The 19,825-nt window shown below is 39.7% G+C and overlaps 1 protein-coding gene and 1 pseudogene across 3 annotated transcripts in view; one reads left to right on the plus strand and one right to left on the minus strand.

The window, feature by feature from the left end:
• The window catches only part of SRPK2 (SRSF protein kinase 2), a 279,766-nt gene extending 261,793 nt beyond the window's left edge, over window positions 1–17,973 (minus strand). For 2 of the 3 annotated variants that reach the window (XM_090287322.1, XM_090287320.1), the window contains exon 1: window positions 17,717–17,735. Coding sequence is in view for 1 of the 3 variants with exons in the window: in XM_090287321.1 (XP_090143447.1) it covers window positions 17,717–17,771; window positions 17,862–17,877 (71 nt within the window). In the remaining 2 variants the exon portion in view is untranslated. Of the gene's footprint in view, window positions 1–17,716; window positions 17,772–17,861 lie in introns of those variants that run through there. The other variant, XM_090287321.1, reaches the window with a different exon arrangement.
• LOC150001737 (caspase-13 pseudogene) lies at window positions 8,062–10,454 on the plus strand (annotated as a pseudogene).
• Window positions 17,974–19,825: the final 1,852 nt, after the last annotated feature.

Here is a 19,825-nt window from a genome sequence, read left to right on the forward strand (position 1 = left end):
AAGAATCAACAAATGAATGTGAAACACATTTTCAAAATGTTTAAAACTTCAGGTTATAGAGTCAAGGATCTCTACTTTAAGAGGAATTTCTCTGCTCTTACAGAAAACATGAGAGGTAAAGTACGGCAAAGGAAGTCTCTGAGACCAGCAGTGCTACAAAGTATTTCCTACCCTAACAACACTCTGGTTCAAGACTGATAGCCACCTTAGTCCTTTATTAGTCAAAGTTCTCAACTCAGTCTATTAAGAAATCATTTCAGGAGGAAAACATCTATTTGAGTTCTTAATGTAAGCTAACAGGTAGCTTGAATTGCCTTTATAAAAGTGATTTTTTTGAATCATGCCCAAAATACATTTCACCCAATAATGGATATACCAAATGTTTATTTCTTTCAGACTCTGCCTAAACAAGTTTTAAAAAATAAAAAATGAATTTAAAAAGCTGCTACCTATTCCTTTTATTATGTCTTACTCTCCTCCCTGTCCCCTTATACTAGTTTCAAATTACAGACCTAATAGAGAAGATCTCCAGCATGATTTCTAGATCTGATGGTAATTTCATTGCTCTAATTCACTTTAGGGCCCATGCTTAAACAATATATCTCCTATATGTAACTTATAGGAATTACTGAGAAAAAAAAAGATCTATTCTGGCCAAAGTGAATATAAGCATAAACATGTTTAGATGTTTGAGAAAATTTTATAATTTCATTGTTTTCCTTTTTTCCTATTATAAAAATTCCTAAAATACAACTGAAACACCATAAAATAACTAATAGCTGCCATTTACTGTTTGTTATACGCCACACAAAAGAATAAGTATTATCTCATTTAATTCTCACATTTACTCTCTGAGAGGTAAATACTAGTAGTTCTATTTTAGGATGAAGAAACTGAGCTTTAGAAAAATTATGCAACTCATCTAAAACCACTAACAGAAGTAATGCCTTCAAAACCTGACCCCTGGTCAGCTGCCTCTGACAATATCAATCAGCCTCAGCAAAGAATGTTCAAAGATAAATCAGACTTTGGGAAGATGGGAAATTATTACATCTTCTCTGATAAGTTTGGAAAGTAAAATAATCTTTGCCTATACAAAGTAACAGAATTCAAAATTTCAGAGAATAAAGTTACAAAGCCTCAGATCCTCTAAAGGTAAACTTATCCTCAAGCGTCCCTTAACTTGATCACAAAGACACTGCAGGCAGTAGGCATCAGTGGAGCTAAGGGAAAGAGGAGAACAGTTCTGCTATTACTGTTATACCTAGAGGGTGCAGGTTACAATATAAAGGATATTGAAAGCCTTAGCCTCATAGCAACTAAAAAACAAAACAAAAAATAAGGTTTTAAAGCTAAAATTCCAAGTTGCCGCCCCAAGAAGCTGCCTTAGGAGTACTACAGTGGATGAGTGGAGGGCCAAGCCCTCACCTGCCAATTCTCCCAGAAAGGAGACGCTTTTCCACTTCACATATGAGTTCTATGTAAAATTTTATTTTAAAACCATTCTACTACTACAAAGTAAGGGTGAAAAACACTTGTCCAGGTGCTCACTGAAGTCTCTACCACTTTACTGCATTTTCACATCCACAGCCTTATGCAATATATGTCATCTGTGAAAGATGGGATGTAATCAATTTTATATTAATGCTGCAACTGACATTCATTATACCCTATTTTATGATAAAATATATCACGCCCCCCCCCCGAAAAAAATCTTTCAATGGGATATTATAGAAATAAAAATAGCCAACAGGATAAAATTTCTAGGTAAGTAGTTGCAATAGCTAGCTAGCAGCAGAAACAGACGCTGCAACTTTTGTTCCCTAGATGCCAAAAGCAATGACAGGACCTTGTGACCGAAGGAAGAACCAGGCACAAGATTCCCAAGAGCCAGAAATCTCTTCTAAGTAAATTGTCCATCTTATCTCTTCCACATTTCAATTAAACTTCTGCTCCCTGGCATTATAATGGTATCCCTGAGTTGAAGTCTCTCTTTGCTCCCTCTCCTACCCTACCTAGTAAATCTGCAAGGTTCACAGTTTCTCCAGCATCACATGTACTAAATATTAGTAGTAATGGGGATACGTGCACATACAACACTCTATAAGTCTTGTGTGTTACAACACATCTAAGTTTAAGCATTTTACAATCTCACCCAGATGTTCCCTTTTACCGCTCTCCTTTTAGGCCCCGCATTCTAAAACAGTGACTTGAGAATAATGCCTAAAAATATTTATATTAATAATTTATCCAAAGAGATAGCTGAAATAAATATTCAACAGTTTATAAACCAATTATTAATATTAAACTTATTAGTAAAGCAGTTTGACTACAAAAATATTCAGTATGGAACTGAATTCAAATAATGGAGGCAAAACATTACATATATATCTTGCAGGGTTTATCTTGTAAGGCTAAGAATGAAATATTAAATATATATGCCCAAATATGAGCCAGTCTTTTCCCAACTTATCCCTCAAAAAAGTAGTAGTTCCCTTATATTCTAATTCTTACGAAGCCTTCATTATGATAGCCTGCTCTCTCAATTATCTTATTTTTAACATAAGGCAAAAAAAATACTGAAGAGGAAATGAACAATCAAAATCCCAGTAATGCTAGACCTGATGGTTAAGAAAATGTGGCCTATGTGATGTGGAAAAGAAAGATCATTCCCAGAGGAACATGGCCCAGGAAGTTCTCATCAGATTGAGAAAAGAGAAGAGAAGGGACAAAATGCTCTTCACTGAGAACGATTTGAGAGAACTGTCTAAAGTCAATACTAATTTGGGAAGTTTAGAGACTTTATGCCAATAAAATACATTTCAAAGGAGGCAAATAAATTCAACACATTTTGGAAATTATTCCTTGAGTTATGATCTCATTAACACTAAACACAGACTTTTTTTTAATTGCTTTATAAAGCAAGTAAATTAGCCCTGGCCAGATGCTCAGTTGGTTGGAGCGTCATCCCATGCACCAAAAGGTAGCAAATTCAACCCCAGTCAGGGCACAGACCTAGGTTGTAGGTTTGATCCACTGTCAAGGTGCATACAAGACGAACCCGATCAATGTTTTTGTTTCTCTCTCTCTCTCTCCCTCTCCCTCCCCCTCTCTGTCTCCCTCCCCCTTTCCATTTCTAAAATCAGTAAACCTGTTCTCAGGTGAGGATTTAAAAATATTTTTTTAATCTGATACAAAGACAAAAATAAATTTCTTTAATACTTAGTCACCACTACAATAATACTATCGGCCTATAGCAGATGAGACAATGATAGGTAAATTTATAAATTGTCAAGGTTTTTTGTTTTTTTTTTAAAGAAAGAAAAAATACTGACCCCTGAAATATGAAGGCCATCAATGATGAACTAAACAAATCTAATAAATGTTTCTCAAATTTCATTCTCCTTAAGATTTTTCTGTCCATTTATCCTCTTGAAACCGATCTTTAGATTCCTTTCCTTTATTTTTCCCCAATAGGCTTTTTCTCCCCTTCCCCTCCCCTGAGGGAGCTGATCTTACTGTCCTAATTGTCCTCAAATGTGTGTTCAAAATCCCAGATCTCCACCTGCACACCAACTCCCCATAACATACTTCCACCTTTTGGTTACCTGTAACTTCAAACCGTGTGCTTAAAACAAAATTCTTTCCCATCTCCAAAATACTTTTCCCCACTTTCTTATTCTTCATTAAGTGTAACATTTTCAAACTTTACTTTTGCCTCTTTTTTTTTTTTTTTTCTTATGGCTTTTCTCTTCATGTCCCATAATTAGCTAGTTCTAGTCCTGTTGACTCTTCTTTAAGACAGCTTTCCAAAATTTGGGAGCCTTAGAAGGTTCACTGTCTTTTACTCAATACTTCCATTTCTAGGACTACATATAGTCTTAGAAAATCTGAAATGCAGACAAAGATATTCAATGAAGTATTATAATACCAGAAAACTGGAAACATCTGTCTAGCAATAGAGAAATGTTTAAGCAAATTAAACAGTTAAATAAATTAGAATGCTACACAGTCACTGATAATTGGATATAAAGTTTTTCAAGACACGAAAAATGTTTATGATGAAATGTTAAGAAAAGAAGGATACAAAATCATATATAGGAGATGATTAAGTAAATAACAAAAAACAGGGATTAAAAAAAATAAAAAAGACTAGAAGAAAATATACCAAAATATTAACAATGCACTATCGGTGCATATCTTGCTGGATGGTGAGAATATGCGTCCTTTTTATTTTCTTCTTTATATATTTCTATGATTTCCAAAAACAGTACATATTTATAAAATGAGGGGGAAAAGTAATTTTCTTAATTGTTTCAAATTCAAGGCTTGTGGTCTCTTTAACTTAATCTACAAATTCAATATTATCTCCAAACAAATGGCAAAAACAAACTGGAGCAGGAACTTGAAAATACCTTAATGAATAACTAAGCAAAAATAGCCCCCAAAAACCTGAAAACAAAAGTAACAAGGTGTTTATGGGGAATGTAGAACAATCCTTGCCCTACCAAACACTAAAATGTATTTAAATTACAGCATTTAAAACAACATGGGACCAAAACAAGAACAGAGAGGTCAACACACTCAATAATACTCAAGTATATGTGGAAATGCAATCCAGTTGAGACAACTGGATAAATCATTTAGAAAAAAAATTAGACAGCAACAAAAGCCTAATAACCACAACCAACCTTTACTGCATACCTGCCACACGCAGTTCTGGTTCTCCTAACTCTCTGGCTCCTCCTTTGTCAACCCTGCCTATGGCTTTCTTCTCTTCGCCTTCAACACCTTCAGCAAGTTGCCACCAATAGCTGTACCCAAACAAGTCCCAATTTACATCTCCTAACCAGGGCTCATCCAGCTGCAAACACTGACCGACATCTCTGATTGAAAGTCACCAAACACCTCTAACAGCCTGACCAAAGATCATTAGCTTTTCCCAAACCTGCTGCTGCACATTCCCTATCTTGAGGAATGGCAACACTCTCCACAAGTTTAGCTATTTCAAAAACCTGGATCCACCCTAGACCCTTCCTGTTCTCCTCCCACATTACACTGGAAACTAAATCCTGTGATTTCTACTCCCTTAATATCCATCAGTCTCATGAAGCCTCTGGCAATAATCCCTAAGGACCTGGCTTCTAAACTCTCCACACAGTAGCTAGAGTAATCTTTTTCAAAAAATCTCATTCTGCCTCTTAACAGCTCCCCAAGGCCTCTGCAGAATTCCTCAGTGCCTCGTTCACTGCTCACCACAGCTTACCTACCTACTTGACATCCAAGGCATACCAGCATGCCATTTTACACCTCCACATGTTTATACCAACTGCAGTGCTGCTTCTGCCTAGAAGGCCCTCACCCTGCCCCCTCTTATATACAGTAGTCCCTCTCCATATCGCAGTTCACTTATCGCGGCCTCACTGTATCACAGGATTTTTTAAAATATTATATTTAATTATTTATCGTGGATTTTTCACTATATCGCAGAATTTTGCAATACTGTATACATATGTTGTTAAAAGTTATGTAGGTTTAAGAGTGTAGAATATGTTTAAGAACATAAGTAGTGTTTATAAAAGTGTGGAAAAGGTTAATAAGGGAGTGGGAAAGGTTAATAAGAGACTGGGGATGTTTTATAAGTGTGTGGGAAGGATTTATAAATCCTTAAAATATATATAAATACTAAAATAAATATAAGGTTCCTACTTCGCGGATTTTCGCCTATCGCACGGGGGTCTAGAACGTCGTCGTCGGCAGCCGTCCGTCTCGAGAGACGATGGTGTAGCTTCTTAAGAGTCTATCTGCACCGCCGAGAATGGCTGTGCAGTCCGACTCGGGAGTGACACGGTATCTGTCTCCTCCCGTGTTGAATCGACATCTTGCGATGACGCTGGAGTGTCCTCTCCAGTGAAGCTGAAGCTACAGAGCCTGGGCAGGGTGATATGGAGGGTCTGCTGTTGTCCATGCAGCAGACCCCCCCTCTCTTCGCAGCTGAAGGGTCCAAGGGAAAGACGGAGTCAATACAGCTTGGCTTCAGGTGCGCCGCAGGAGTTGCCGGTGTTGACTACAACGTCAAACCGCCTTAGGGACTCCGGCTCCGGATTTTCTGTCGGGGTTTACTCCCTTAGCCTTTCCCTGAAGAGGTATGCCGCAAGGCAGCGGAGGTTTTTTGGAGTCAGAGTTTTCCTTCTCTGATGGGTCTAGAACGTAATACCCGCGATAAGTGAGGGAATACTGTACTTGGCAAATTGTTACTGACTCCCTGAGATATAGTTTAACAAAACTCTGTGAATCTACTAAAAACTATTAAATTACACTTTAAGTAATGAGTTATATGGTATATAAATTATATATCAATGAAACTATCATAACTGTAAGAAGTCTTACAACCAAGTATTTTTCTAAATGGGCCAAAGACAAAGCAAGCATTTCACAAAATAGAACTTCAAATGACCAATAAACCTAAGAAAACAGGTTCAACACCACCACTCATGAAAATGCAAATTAAATCCACAACAAGCTATCAAGACATACCCAGAACAGTGAAAATTAAAAAGGATGACACTATCAACTGTCAAAAATGTAGAGCAACGAAAACTGTCATACATTGCTGGTGGGAGTGTAAAAAGTTCGATCAAAACTATTTCATAATAAAGCTAGGGAAAATGTTATCTTTGCAATTAGTACTACCACTAAGCATCCCTTATTCTATAACTTATCAATTCCATTACTAGGGCATATTCCCCACGAGAAATGAGTGAACAGTCCACAAAAGGACATATAGAATAATGTTTATTGCTGTTTTATTCATAATGATTTAAAAACTGAAGGAAAAAATACTCTACAGAAGAATAAGTAAATTGTGGCATATTGATTCAATGAAGTATGACAAAGCAATAGCAATGAAGTAATGGTACTAATGGTACCTGCAACAACATGGACAAATCTCACAAAAATTATGGGGAGTGAAAGTCAGACACAAGACTACATGATTTCGTTAAGTTCAAGAACAGGCAAAACTAATCAATAACGGTATCAGCAAAGTGGTTACCTCTGGATAACAGGGTACTGACTGGAGAGAGGCTTAAGGAATCTTATAGAGTACTGAAAGAATCTATATCTTGATCTAGGTGGTAGTTACAAGGATATTCATATATGTAAAAATCAACAAACTGTACACTAAGATTAGTGACTGCACTTTCCTAATTTACTATACACATACAGCAGCATATGTATATATGCTACAGTTCAATTTTTAAAAAACAAAAATATGCATGTGTAGACTATAATTAATGGTACTGTATTACATACTGAGAAGTTCTTGAGTGCAGAGCTTAAATGTTATTACGTACTGCCAAAAAGTGGTAATTATGTAAGAGGATGGAGGTGGTAACTAACCTTATTGTGGTAATCATTTCACAATATTAACATATAACATATCATTATGTTGTACACCTTAAATGTACATGTGGCAATAATACCTCAATAAAACTGAAAAAATATGCACAGAGAACATACCAAATATATATATTTACATATCCTACTTTTTAAATTCTTAAAAAACAAAAATAAGCACAAGTAAAAGGATTATACACCAGAATAATTGGTGAAGCGACCACTGATGTTTATTTCTTTAAATTGTTCTGTACAGCCTGAATTTTCTACCATGACCATAATTACTTTTATCATTTTCTTATAAAGGAAGATCCAAGACAGCAGCAGAGTGGATAGAGATTACACTCAACTCCTTCCAGGACCAAACTGGAATTACAACTAAGTTATAAAACAATCAGCCTGAATAACCAACTGAAGACTAGCTGAACAGAAGTCTTATAACCAGGAATTTACAGACTGGCCAATGGAAGACTTCCAGTCAAGATAGAGGAATAAGTAGACATGCTTCACCACCTCACACAACCATAGAAAGAATTACAACCAGATCTCAAAACTAATAACACCCAGGACCATCAGAGAAATCAAGATATATGACAGTCTGACAACCAAGGATTTAAAGAGGCCACATTCATCCAGACAGGTAGGAAGGGCACAGTGGCAGAGATGGGCCGAGAGTTGGTATGGCGCTGAAAGGCAGTGGAAGTAGCCAAAGAAACCCAAGGGATACCTTGGTACAAGCGATCCCAGTCCCAGGCCATACTGCACAACCCAGGGTTCCAGCACCAGGAAGAGGGGCCCCCCAACCTCCATTACCTCTGCGGTAAAAACCAGTGGCGGGCGGGGGGGGGGATGGTTTGCAGTGGCAGAATAAACTACCAGATTTTTGCTGCTTAAAGGGCCTGACAGTCTTAAAACATACACAAACCCAGAATATCCACCCACCCAGGGTTCACTACTGGGGCAGCAGCTGGAAGAGTGCCAATCACACACGGGAAGGGGGTGAAACGACTGGAAATGGGGGTTCACCCCAGGCAAACCACCAGAAACCAGGCACAGCACAGTCCCTTCTCCGAGCCCTCGCCACACAGCAACAAAGCAGTAGAGTCAGTTACCCCTACCTGGCAGTTCCCGAAGGCTCCACCCCACACAATTTACAGGTGTCTTTTCTACATAGGCCACGCTAAGATGGAGTAAAAGCAGCTCTACCTAATACACAGAAACAAACACAAGGAGGCTGCTAAACTGAGGAGACAAAGAAATATGGCCCAAATGAAAAAAAAAAAAAAAAAACCAGAAAAAGAACTGAGCAAAATGGAGACAGCCAACCTATCAGATGCAGAGTTCAAAACACTGATAAGAATGCTCAGAGAACTCCTTGAGTATGGCAAAAAAATAAGGAAGAAATGAAGGTTACACTAAGTGAAATAAATAATAATCCACAGGAAAAAAACAGAGAAGAGAAGAAAGCCAGGATTCAAACCAATGATTTGGAACATAAGGAAGAGATAAACATTCAACCAGAACAAAAAGAAGAAACAAGAATTCAAAAAGTGAGGACAGACTTAGGGACCACTGGGACTTCTCCAAACACGCCAACATCCAAATCATAGGGGTGACAGAAGAAGAGGAAGAAGAAATTGAAATCTTATTTGAAAAAATAGTGAAAGAAAACTTCCCTGATTTGGCTAAGGAAATAGACATACAAGTCCAGGAAGCACAGAGAAGCCCAAACAAGTTGGACCCAAAGAGGGCCACACTATGATACATTATAATTAAAATGCCAAAGATTAAAGAAAAAGAGAGAGTATCTTAAAGGCAGCAAGAGTAGAAGAGAGTTACCTACAAAGGAGTTCCCGTATGACTATCAGCTGATTTCTCAAAGGAAACTTTGCAGGCAAGAAGGAACTGACAAGGAGTATTGAAAGTGATGAAAAGCAAGAACCTATAACCAAGATTACTCTATCCAGCAAAGCTATCACTTAGAATGGAAGGGCAGATAAAGTGCTTCCTAGACAAGGTAAAGCTAAAGGAGTTCATCACCAATAAGCCATTATTACAGGAAACATTAGAAGGACTTATTTACGAAAAAGAAGATCAAAACCATGGACATTAAAAAAGGCAACAAATTCACAACAATCAACAATTGAATCTGAAAAACAAACAAATAAAAATAAACTAAGCAAACAACCAGGACAGGAGCAGAATCATAGGTATGGAGATCATATGGAGGGTTACCAACTTGGAGGGGGAAATGGTGCAGGGATTAAGAAGCATAATTGGTAGGTACAAAATAGACAGGAATGTTAAGAATAATATAGGAAATGGAGAAGCCGAAGAACTTACATGCACAAGCCATGGCCATAAACTAAGGGGGGGAATTGCTGAAGGGAAGGGGGTTACCGGGCTGAGGAGGGCAAACGGGGTGAAACTGGGACAACTGTAATAGCATAATCAATAAAATATACTTTAAAAAAAAGACTGGCCATGGAGTTACTGTAAACACATTTGCTGTCCACTCAGAGCACATATGTCCTCAGCACATACTTGGTGTTCATGTCTCATGGCATCCTGAATAAAAATCTGTGGGACTCTGCATAATAATGAAAAATCAGATGTACAATCTTATGACACCAAATTCCAGATTTCCAACAATCAAAACTGCTGCCACCTAAGGATAAACCCAAAGTCATCATCATCCAGGCCTGCAAATGTGCAAACAGTGGAGAACTGTGGGTCAGTGACTCTTCAGTAGCCCTCAGAAGACAGCTCTGAAGTCTACAGATGACCTGACAGAGGAATAATGTCCATAAGACCCACATGGAGAAGGACTTCATTGCTCTCTGCTCCTCAATCCCACATGTTTCCTGCAGAAGTGCAAGTGGTGCTCTCATCACACAACTCAGAAAGTATGTTTAAAATATTCTTGATGTTGTCACCTGACAGAAATATTTGTGATGGTGCAACGATCATTTGAATAACCAGGTGTTAAAGCCCAGATGCCCTCACTTGAAAGATGAACTATGTCCTGATATTTTTACCTCCTTCCAGGCAATTAAAATTAGAGATCTCAAGAGTCCAGTCCTTGAATATATACTTGCTGAAGAAAATGTGCCAGTCCAACATTATTTTTGAAATAATTTTGTATTCAATAAAGGAGAAAAAATAATAATAATAAAAAAGCTATTTCATTTAAACAACAATAATGCTAAAATCAAACAAGGTTTCTCCCTAAAGCCTTCCCTTACCAATGTAAGCATCACTGTACCTAAATCTTACAGTACTCATCATACTGTCCTGCAATGGTCTGTTGACCAGGCAATCTCTCCTATTTGCCCAGAGTACAGAGCTTTACTTATTTTAATCTGATAGTCAGGAGGGAAGAAGCTCCAGAGGCACCTCCGGGCTAAAACAAAGGACATCGATAACGACAAAGACACTATTCTAAGACCAGTTTTCCCACTTTCTGGAAAAGCACTGAATCATGGTGAATCATGGCTGCACCTGCCCATAAGATGCTACATGACCCCTGCTTCATTATATTATCATTATAATAAATTAGCATTGTGAGGCCCCTTTCCCCAGTGGCCTATCAAGGAAAATCATGGGAGACTGCACGTGCAGTCACTTAGAAGTAGTAACTGCTTGTACATGCACAATAAAGGCCTGCCAAAACTAGCCAGGAAATATCTGCCCTGTAAGAATAGAATCCCTTCATCCCCTGAGGTCAATCTCTGCTGTGAGTTGGCCCGCTCCCATGCTCTATGGAGTGTACTGTTGCTTAATAAACCTGCTCTCTCTTCGTCCTATAAACTCTGTGTGTTCGGTTCAATTCTTTGTCCACAATCACCAGGAACCTGGTTACCTGCACATACCTGCAACACTAGCATCCAACACACTGCCTAGCACTAGGTGTCTGCAATACCAGGTATCTGCCTCACATGTGTTTGCTGTACTGAACTGCATTGCTAGGAAGCACAAATGTTTGTTGAATAAACAAATGTGTAACAAAACAAGAAGTCAAAAATAAGTGATTATCTTCCAAGAGAGGTATTCCAAAGTCACTGGCTTGTGAGCCTGACTTTATACTATACAGAAGAGTTGAGGCTTAGCTAATAGATAAAAACTTGTACCACAGCATTCCTAAATTGTTGCAGCTGTGATTCACTGACCCAGTACCACTGAATGCATGCCTATCATTATCTGCAGCAGTCAGAACCCACACTACAGAAAACAGATAAGCAATAACCTATAGGATCCACCTACCAATAGAAGTCAAAAGCCCAAAAGATACAGTGCAGAATCCCTTCACCAACAGTGCACACATAAATTATAGATATCATGCAGAGAAAAAAAAGAGATGGACAGCCACCAAGATACCAAGTTGCTCATTTGCTAGAAAGTCAAAATACAAATAAGTCTTCCAGCAATCATAGTGTTAGGTATCTGTCCAACAGAAATAGAAATATATTCGTGTAACCTGCACACAAGTGTTCAGCAACTTTATTTGTAAGAATAAAAAACTGGAAACTATCCAAATGTCCTTCAACAAGTGAATGGATAAAGAAACTACAGTACATTCACACCATGAAATTCCACTCAGCAATACAGAATCAACTACTTACTGATACACAAAAGAGAGATGAGTCTCAAGGGCACTATGCTGAGTGAAAAAAAATATATCTCTCAAAAGGTTGCATGCTGTATAATTCCATTTCTATAACATTCTCAAAGTGGTAAAATTTTGGTGAAATAATGGATCAGCAGCTGCAGGGGTTAAGGTTGGGAGGGTCTGATCATTACAGGATAACAAGACAGAGTTTCTTTGTGGTGATGAAACAGTTCTGCACCCTAATTGAGGTAATGATTACACAAATCTACACAAGTGGTAACATCTGACAGAACTATACACATACACACACACACAGAGAATGCATGCAAAACTGGTGAAATTTTATTTGAGTTTTCAGAACTGGGTTGGCCAAAAAGTTCGTTTGGTTTTTTCCGCAAACCAAACGTGCTAGTAGTGCTTAGCTGTCTTTAATTTCATTCTAAACAATTTTGTTAGATTGTATTGTGACAGCTGTCATATCCGTGTGCGTTTTATTAAAAATTTACCAAAACTGGTGAATTTTTGTTTACGCAACCTTTTGGGCATGTTATGCTTTATTATTTCAAGAAAGGTAAAAATGCAACTGAAACACAATAAGAGATGTGTCAGAAGTGGCTTGTGAAGTTCTGTGCTGGAGATTTTTCGCTGGATGATCCTCTATGGTCAAGCAGACCAGTTGAAGTTGACAGTGATCAAATCAAGATATTAATTGAGAACAATCAATGTCAATGTTATAACACAAAGGAGACTGCCAACATACTCAAAATATCCAAATCAATTAAGTTATTGGTGAAAATGAAAAATGTGCTTTTTATTTTACAGAAAAAAACTAAATGGACTTTTTGGCCAACCCATATTACGCCAATATCAAATTCCCGGTTTCAACAACAATCTATGGTTATGCAAGATCACCACTAGGTCAAGCTGGATGAAACAGAACTGGCTTAATTCATAAAAGCTCACAGAATTAAATGCAACTAAAATGAATGAAGAGCCCTGACCAGCAGAGTTCAGTTGGTTAGGCATCATCCCAAAAAGCAAAAGGTTGTGGGTTCAATCCCCAGTCAGGGCACATGCCTGGGTTGCGGGTTCAGTCTGATCAGGGCATGTGCTAGAGGCAATCAGCCAATGTTTCTCTCACACATAAATGTTCCTCTCCCTCTCTTTCTCCCTCCCTTTCCTTCTCTCTAAAAACAAATAATAAAATAAAACCCTTAAAAATAATAAAATAAAATTAATGAAGAGCCAGCTTGCACATACAAGTAGACAATGATAAAAGTAAAACATATTACATCAAACCAGGAACCAGGGAACTCTGTACTGTTTTTTGCAACTTCTCTGGAGTTGCATTATTTTAAATTTTTTTTAAATTATTAAAAATAAAGGAGTTAAAAAATAATACATAAGCAGAACAATGTAAAGAACCCAAATGTTCATCAATGGATAAATGGGTAAAAAATGACATGCCAACACAATGAAACATTATTTGGCAATATAAAGGCATGAAGTACCAATACTTGCTACAACATGGATGAACCCTGAAAACATTATTCAAGTGAAAGAAATCAGACACAAGACCATATATTGTATGATCCCACTGATATAAAATATCCGAAATAAGTAAGTTCACAGAAGCAGAAAATAAACTAGTAGCTGTTGGGGGCAGGGGAGAATAGGGAGTAATTGCTAAATAAGTACAGGGTTTCTTTTTTGAGATGATGAAAATGTTCTTGAATTAGATAACATTGATGGTCGCAAAACTTTATGAATCTATCAAAACCAGTGAATTATAAACTTTAAAAGATAAACTTTATGTTATGTGAATTATGTCTCAATAAAAAAGTTACATGCAGGAAAAAAACATAAAAAATGTCTTTTAAAAATTTCACATATATACATGCCCAAAGCCAAAATCTATCCCAAGCCATGTGATTTAGCTAATTCTTAAGATTCAAGATTGAACGATGTTGTAGTCTTTCCCTGATGCCTGTTACTCACAATCAGAACAATTAGTAATTGGCAAACTAAACTCATTGGAACAATGTGACAAGATTAAAATTTTGACTCTGCTAAGCAAAGATATCTTAATCTTATTTCTGACAACTACAAATTCTGTAATACTAAAAAATGGAAGTGGCTTAATGCATAAAAACTCACAGAATTAAACTAAACTAAAATAAATAAAGAGCCAGCTTGCACATACAAATAGATAATGGCAAAAATAAATCATATTACATCAAACCAGGCCCATGTAGTCAACACAGTAAAATTCAAGTCTGCCAGTCATTATATTAATAGTTTAAATTTAGCCCTAGAACATATACTTTTTCCTCCTCTAGAGAATCAAAAAGCAAAAATACTGTATATCAGGAAAAATGAATTCTGGATCAAACTAAACTAACTGTGCAACCTTAACCTCTATCGGAGCTACCTGTAAAATGAGTAGTGTACCTCAAACTCCTAGTCTCCTAAGGTCCCTTCCACCACCTCTCCTCACCAGCGCCACTCCTTTCACCCTGAACAAAGTCACCATTCTCCCAATGACCTACAATGCCAGGCCCTCCCCACTTGGACTCCTCCCCTCTCGGACTCCTCCCCTTTTCACCATCCTCTTCTGTAGCTCCTCAGTCCCTTGACCTTTGGGTTCCTCCAACATTCCTAGCCCATTCCTCCCCAAGACCTTTGCCACACTCCCTCATTTCAGCTTCAGTTCAATGTCACCTCCTTAGACAGGTGTGTGTGGACTCTAGTCCCAGGCTGCCTTGATTCAATTCAGTAGCTGGGCATGTTCCTTACTCATGCTATGTCCCCATTTCCTTGTCTGCAAAATGATAATAACAATAATGCCTACCTCAAGGGTAGAGTGACTGGTGTCATCTTAATTTTCTCCCCATACCCTAACACTATCTGAGATCAGCATCTTTGTCATACTTGGTGAGAAACTCTATTCGTCTTATTCGAAGCTCTATCACCACCTCCTACGAAAGGCATGCAAATACTGTTGAATACATGTATAAATAAATCATATCAAGCATTCCTTTAAAATAATGTCTTGATTCAAAGAATCAAGGCCTGGCTTTAGGCCCAGGCTGGGTAGCGCAGTTGGTTAGAGCATTCGTCAAGGTTGTGGGTTTAATCCCTGGTCAGGACACATACAAGTATCAACCAATGAATGCATAAAGTGGAACAACAAATCAATGTTTGGGTTTGTGTGTGTGTGTGCCTCCCTCTCTCTAAAATCAATAAATTAAAAAAAATTTTAATGGCATTGCTTTAATCAAGCAGTTATATAACTGGCCTTATCTCCTCTTGCTAATTACCATATTTTTCACTCCATAAGACGCACTTTATTTCCCCCAAAAGTGGGGGGGGGGGACGGGTCTGTGTCTTATGGAGCAAATATTGCGTCACAGACCAGGATGTGTATTACCTGACCTGTCAGCAGTGGCCACAGTTGTCAGAAGAGGAAGCAGTGGGCCCAGGCGAAACCCCTGGGGACGCTTAAATGTCCCACTTTACTGCTGAGTCTCAGGGTATCTATCTGGTCAGTATGAAGATAAAGAAAGTGATATCAGTGATTATGAGCAACTGAGCTTCATAAATTGACACTATTGATGATGAGTTCTTGGGGTTCCCAGAAAACTAGAAGAGTACTTGAACCTTAAAGTCTCGCATTTGTTAATGCCAGTGATGATGGTTCTTAACACCGCTGTTGACTGCTGTTCACTTTACATGGTTGAAATATTATTCTGGTATATTTTATTAAATATTTTAGTACACCATTTGGTTCAGAATATTTTTCTTGTTTTCCTCCTCTAAACCTAGGTGCGTCATATGGTCAGGTGCGTCTTACAGTGCGAAAAATGCAGTAATTACCTTGCAGACGAACCAGTTCTTTTAGACACTGGCTGGGGGGTGGGGGGGTTCCCTCAAATTTTACCACATAAATACAAGAGACAATTGAAGAAACTGAGTGGTTAACTTGTGGGAGTAAAAATTGCATATTGTAGATATATGTTAATTCTTTATAAATATACCACATAAATTTCAACTGCAGCACACCAAAAAAGGCTCTTGGCCATTAGGAGAGTCATACCCTTAAGTATTTGTATGTATAATATATATATATATATATATATATATAATATACAATATACATACATAAATATATATATGTATACAAACACACACAAACCCAGGGCATGCATTTTTCCAATTCCTTTTCACGTTTCTGAACATAATGGGTTATGGGGAAATAAAAGTCGTGATTAAAACCCAATACTCAGGATTCTAAACGTTACATTCTCCTTTCTTATTGGCTAAACTTGCATTGTTCACCAAAGGAAATACCAAATTTGAGGTTTTGATTGAGTGGAAAGCTAGCATTAATTTTTTTAAAACAACTAAAACTACCAAATATTCCATTCCATTTCCTCCCCCCCACCCCCAGTTATTTTTTCCCTAAGGGAGGCATTACACTGATATCCACATTTTGTTAAATCCTGAACATATTCACAAACTATATTCCGTTTTGAAAGAAGGAAAATCCTGTCATGATGTACCACATTAGTAATGACTCAGGCAGTTTTCATAGATGCCATGAGTATGAAATGCCCTAGGCAGAGACCAAGATTAATTAGGAAGGAAGAAAGCCCAGAAATGCTGTAGGGTGGCCCTCCAAAGGAAACAAACCACCAAAAAGGCTTCGCGATTTTAAAAATGATCATGGATTTTCATTTTCCGTAGTACCAAAAATACCAGAGTGTTTCTTATTCAAAAGGAAGAGCAAAGTCACAAATCTAGAAGGAGCTGTAAAGATGCTGAAGGCTGGCAGATTTTTTTTTTAATTAAGAAAAAAGAAAGGAGAAAGAAAGAAGAAAGAGGTGGTGGCGCTCTGCGGTCTCGGAGCAGCTCTCCAGGAAGAGTCTTCTTGGGCGCCGGCTGCTCCCACTCCGGTCGGCTGCCGGGCTGGAGGTGGCCAGCAGCTGGCATTTTTTAAATAACATCACCCTATTCATCAACTCCGGGCACTCTGAGGGCCCGGGAAGCCACGTTGGGGACCGCCAGAGCACACACCCACCCGTCTCGCGCAGCAGTCACACTCCGCCCAAGCACAAAGTTTTGAGTACAAACCCGAGCGCCCAAACGCACGGATCGCGGCGCGGAACTCGTGCCAGGTACACGCCAGAGGAGAACCTCTAGACAAGCGGCGGCTCGCGTTTTCAGCAGAAAGGCCGAGAAGCAGGGAGGGCCATAAGGCCACACGGACACACACGCACACACACTAACTCTCTAGTCTCCCGCACACTCCGCCCTTTTGCTCTCGAGACCCGTGCCCAGGTGGGAGCGGATAGGCAGCCTCAAGCTGCACAAGGCGTGCCGGAGCCCAGCGCCGGGGAGGGACCACGACCCCAGGGCCAGCTCTGCGTGTGGGGGGCGGTGCCCACGTCCCGCACCCCCTCACCCAGCCGCCCCCACGGCCACCCCGACAGGGGCCGAGGAGCCCCGGGGGCTGCCTGGCCGCTGGCTCGCACGCGCCCCTCCCCCCAAGCCTCCCGCCCTCCCGGTAGGCAGGCAATAAGCACCGGTGTCCCTGGGGATCATCCTGCCCTCCGGCCCTTAAGATCCAGGCAACTTCCCCCGCATGGTCGCGGGCTGCCCCCGACTGTGCAACGACGGGGTCCAGGGTTGAACACAGCGTGGACTCACTTTTTCGGATGTTTCTCTCTTTTCGGCCTCCGCTTTCGGGCCTGAATGGCCAGCACTGGGTAAAGAGAAGACACACATTAACGGTTGGGCTGGCCGGTCTGTGGAGCCGCGTGGCCAGGAGGAGGGATCGCCGCAGGCCACTCACCTTTCCGGGAGCTCATCCCAACGCAGCGGAAACGGGGCGGGGGGTCTTCGAGGTGGTAGTGGCTAAGCACGAGCCAAGCCGGGATGCAGCCTCCACTCCCTCCAGCAGCGGGGAGGAGGCGGGAACCGCGCCTGCGCCTCTGCCACAGCGGCTCCCGCAGGGGGCCCAGCAAGACCCGCCCCCGGCCGGCCCCGCCCCCATCTGACCGCCAGGGTCCGCACCCAGAGACCCGGCCACTCCAGTGCAGTCCGCACCCACCGGCCTGCCCACCAACCCAGAAGCGACCCGCCCCCAGGCCCACCTGCAATCTAGCCCTCAGCTTCCCCACCGTAGCTCGAGGTTCCGGCCTCCACCTCCGATGCCCCTGCGGCTGGCCCAGGCCTCCTGCCTCTCCCGGACACCCGGCCAGCGTGACCCTCCCCCTCCAGCCACAGCCTCACCCCTACGCACCCCTGCTGGTGGCACCGTCTGCCTCTCCATGTGCCTTTCCTTGGCCTGCGCCTCCTCGGGTTTCACACCACTGGTCTTCACTGGGCCTTTTCTCCCACTTTGCTCCTCTGCATCCTTACATCTCCATGAGAGCCGCTTCCTCCTCTTTAGCGGGTGTGGAAAGGTCACCGGGCCAAGAGCTGGGAGACCTGGGTCCTTCACTAGCTGTGTGACCTTGGAGAAGTCATCTTATCTCTCACCACAGGATTGCTTGAGTTTAATGAAGGAAAAGTTGCAAATAGCCTGGAAAGTAGAATGAAGCTTTTGCTCGTGAATTAAATAAATACCATGTGCGCTATTTTAACACAATACCAACAAGTACGGTAGTTCTTTTCTCCATCTTACAATAAAGAAATTGAGTCTTAAAGAGTTTGAACAGTTTACCCACCTCTGGTTCAAATTTAGGCCTAGCCGAGGCCAAGCTCTTTCTGTATATCATGCTTCCTAATAAAGATGTGAATCAAATTGGCAAGGGGACAAGATAACTCCAATGTTCCCTTGTTTCTTTAAAGAATTATGTTTTTGAAAGATAATCATCCTGACCATTTCCTGTCACTTTGGTTACACTGTACCGTTCTTAACTAATCAAAATAGCTAGTCTTTTTTCTAAAGATGCTAAACCCTACATACCAGAACACAGTACTTACACGTGAGAACTTTTTACTTTCTCAACTTTCTATTTTAAAAAATATCTAATTTACAGAAAAATTATGAGAAAAAAGAACACCCATAGTAATCCCCTATTCACGAATTTTTAACATTTCACCACATTTGCTTTCCCTGTGTAAATACAGGGTTGAGGGAATTTTGTTTTTGCTGAATCATTTGAGTTTTTTGCAGACATTTGTTACCCTTTACCTCTGAATATTTTAATAAGTATCTACTAAGAACAAAGATTCTCCTGTATAATCAGAATTCATTATCACTCCAAGAAAACTTAGTATTTAATATAACACTGTTTCTGTAATATATGGTCATATTCAAATTTTCAAAATGTCCCTTTCAACTGACTTTTTCCAATCAAGGATCATGCATTGCATTTAGTTGTCTTGTATTTTAAATCTTTTTTAGTTTAGAATAATCCCTGGCTTTGTTTTTTTCTATTACAACATTGACTGTTTTTGAAGAATCCAACTCTACTGTTTTACAAAATGTTCCTCAGTTTTTCCCTATTAGATCCAAGTTAAATAACTGTTTCAGGTACACTACATATGTAGATAATACTTTGTCCTTCTTTGTACATTGTGTCAGGATGTCAGAACAGATATGTCAGTTTGTTCATTATTGGTGATGTTACATTTAATCATTTCATGGCGAAGTTACCTTTTTCCCTTTTTATTTAAAAAACAGTCTGTGTAAAAAATGGACAAAAGACTCAAGAAATAGACATTTCTCCAAAGAATATATATAAATGGCCAACAAGTGCATGACAATATGTTCAACGTTGTTAGAGAAATGCAAAGTAAAAAACATGT

This window comes from Furipterus horrens, unplaced genomic scaffold (assembly GCF_987537825.1).
Source record: "Furipterus horrens unplaced genomic scaffold, mFurHor1.1.pri manual_scaffold_9, whole genome shotgun sequence".
Lineage (NCBI taxonomy): Eukaryota > Metazoa > Chordata > Mammalia > Chiroptera > Furipteridae > Furipterus > Furipterus horrens.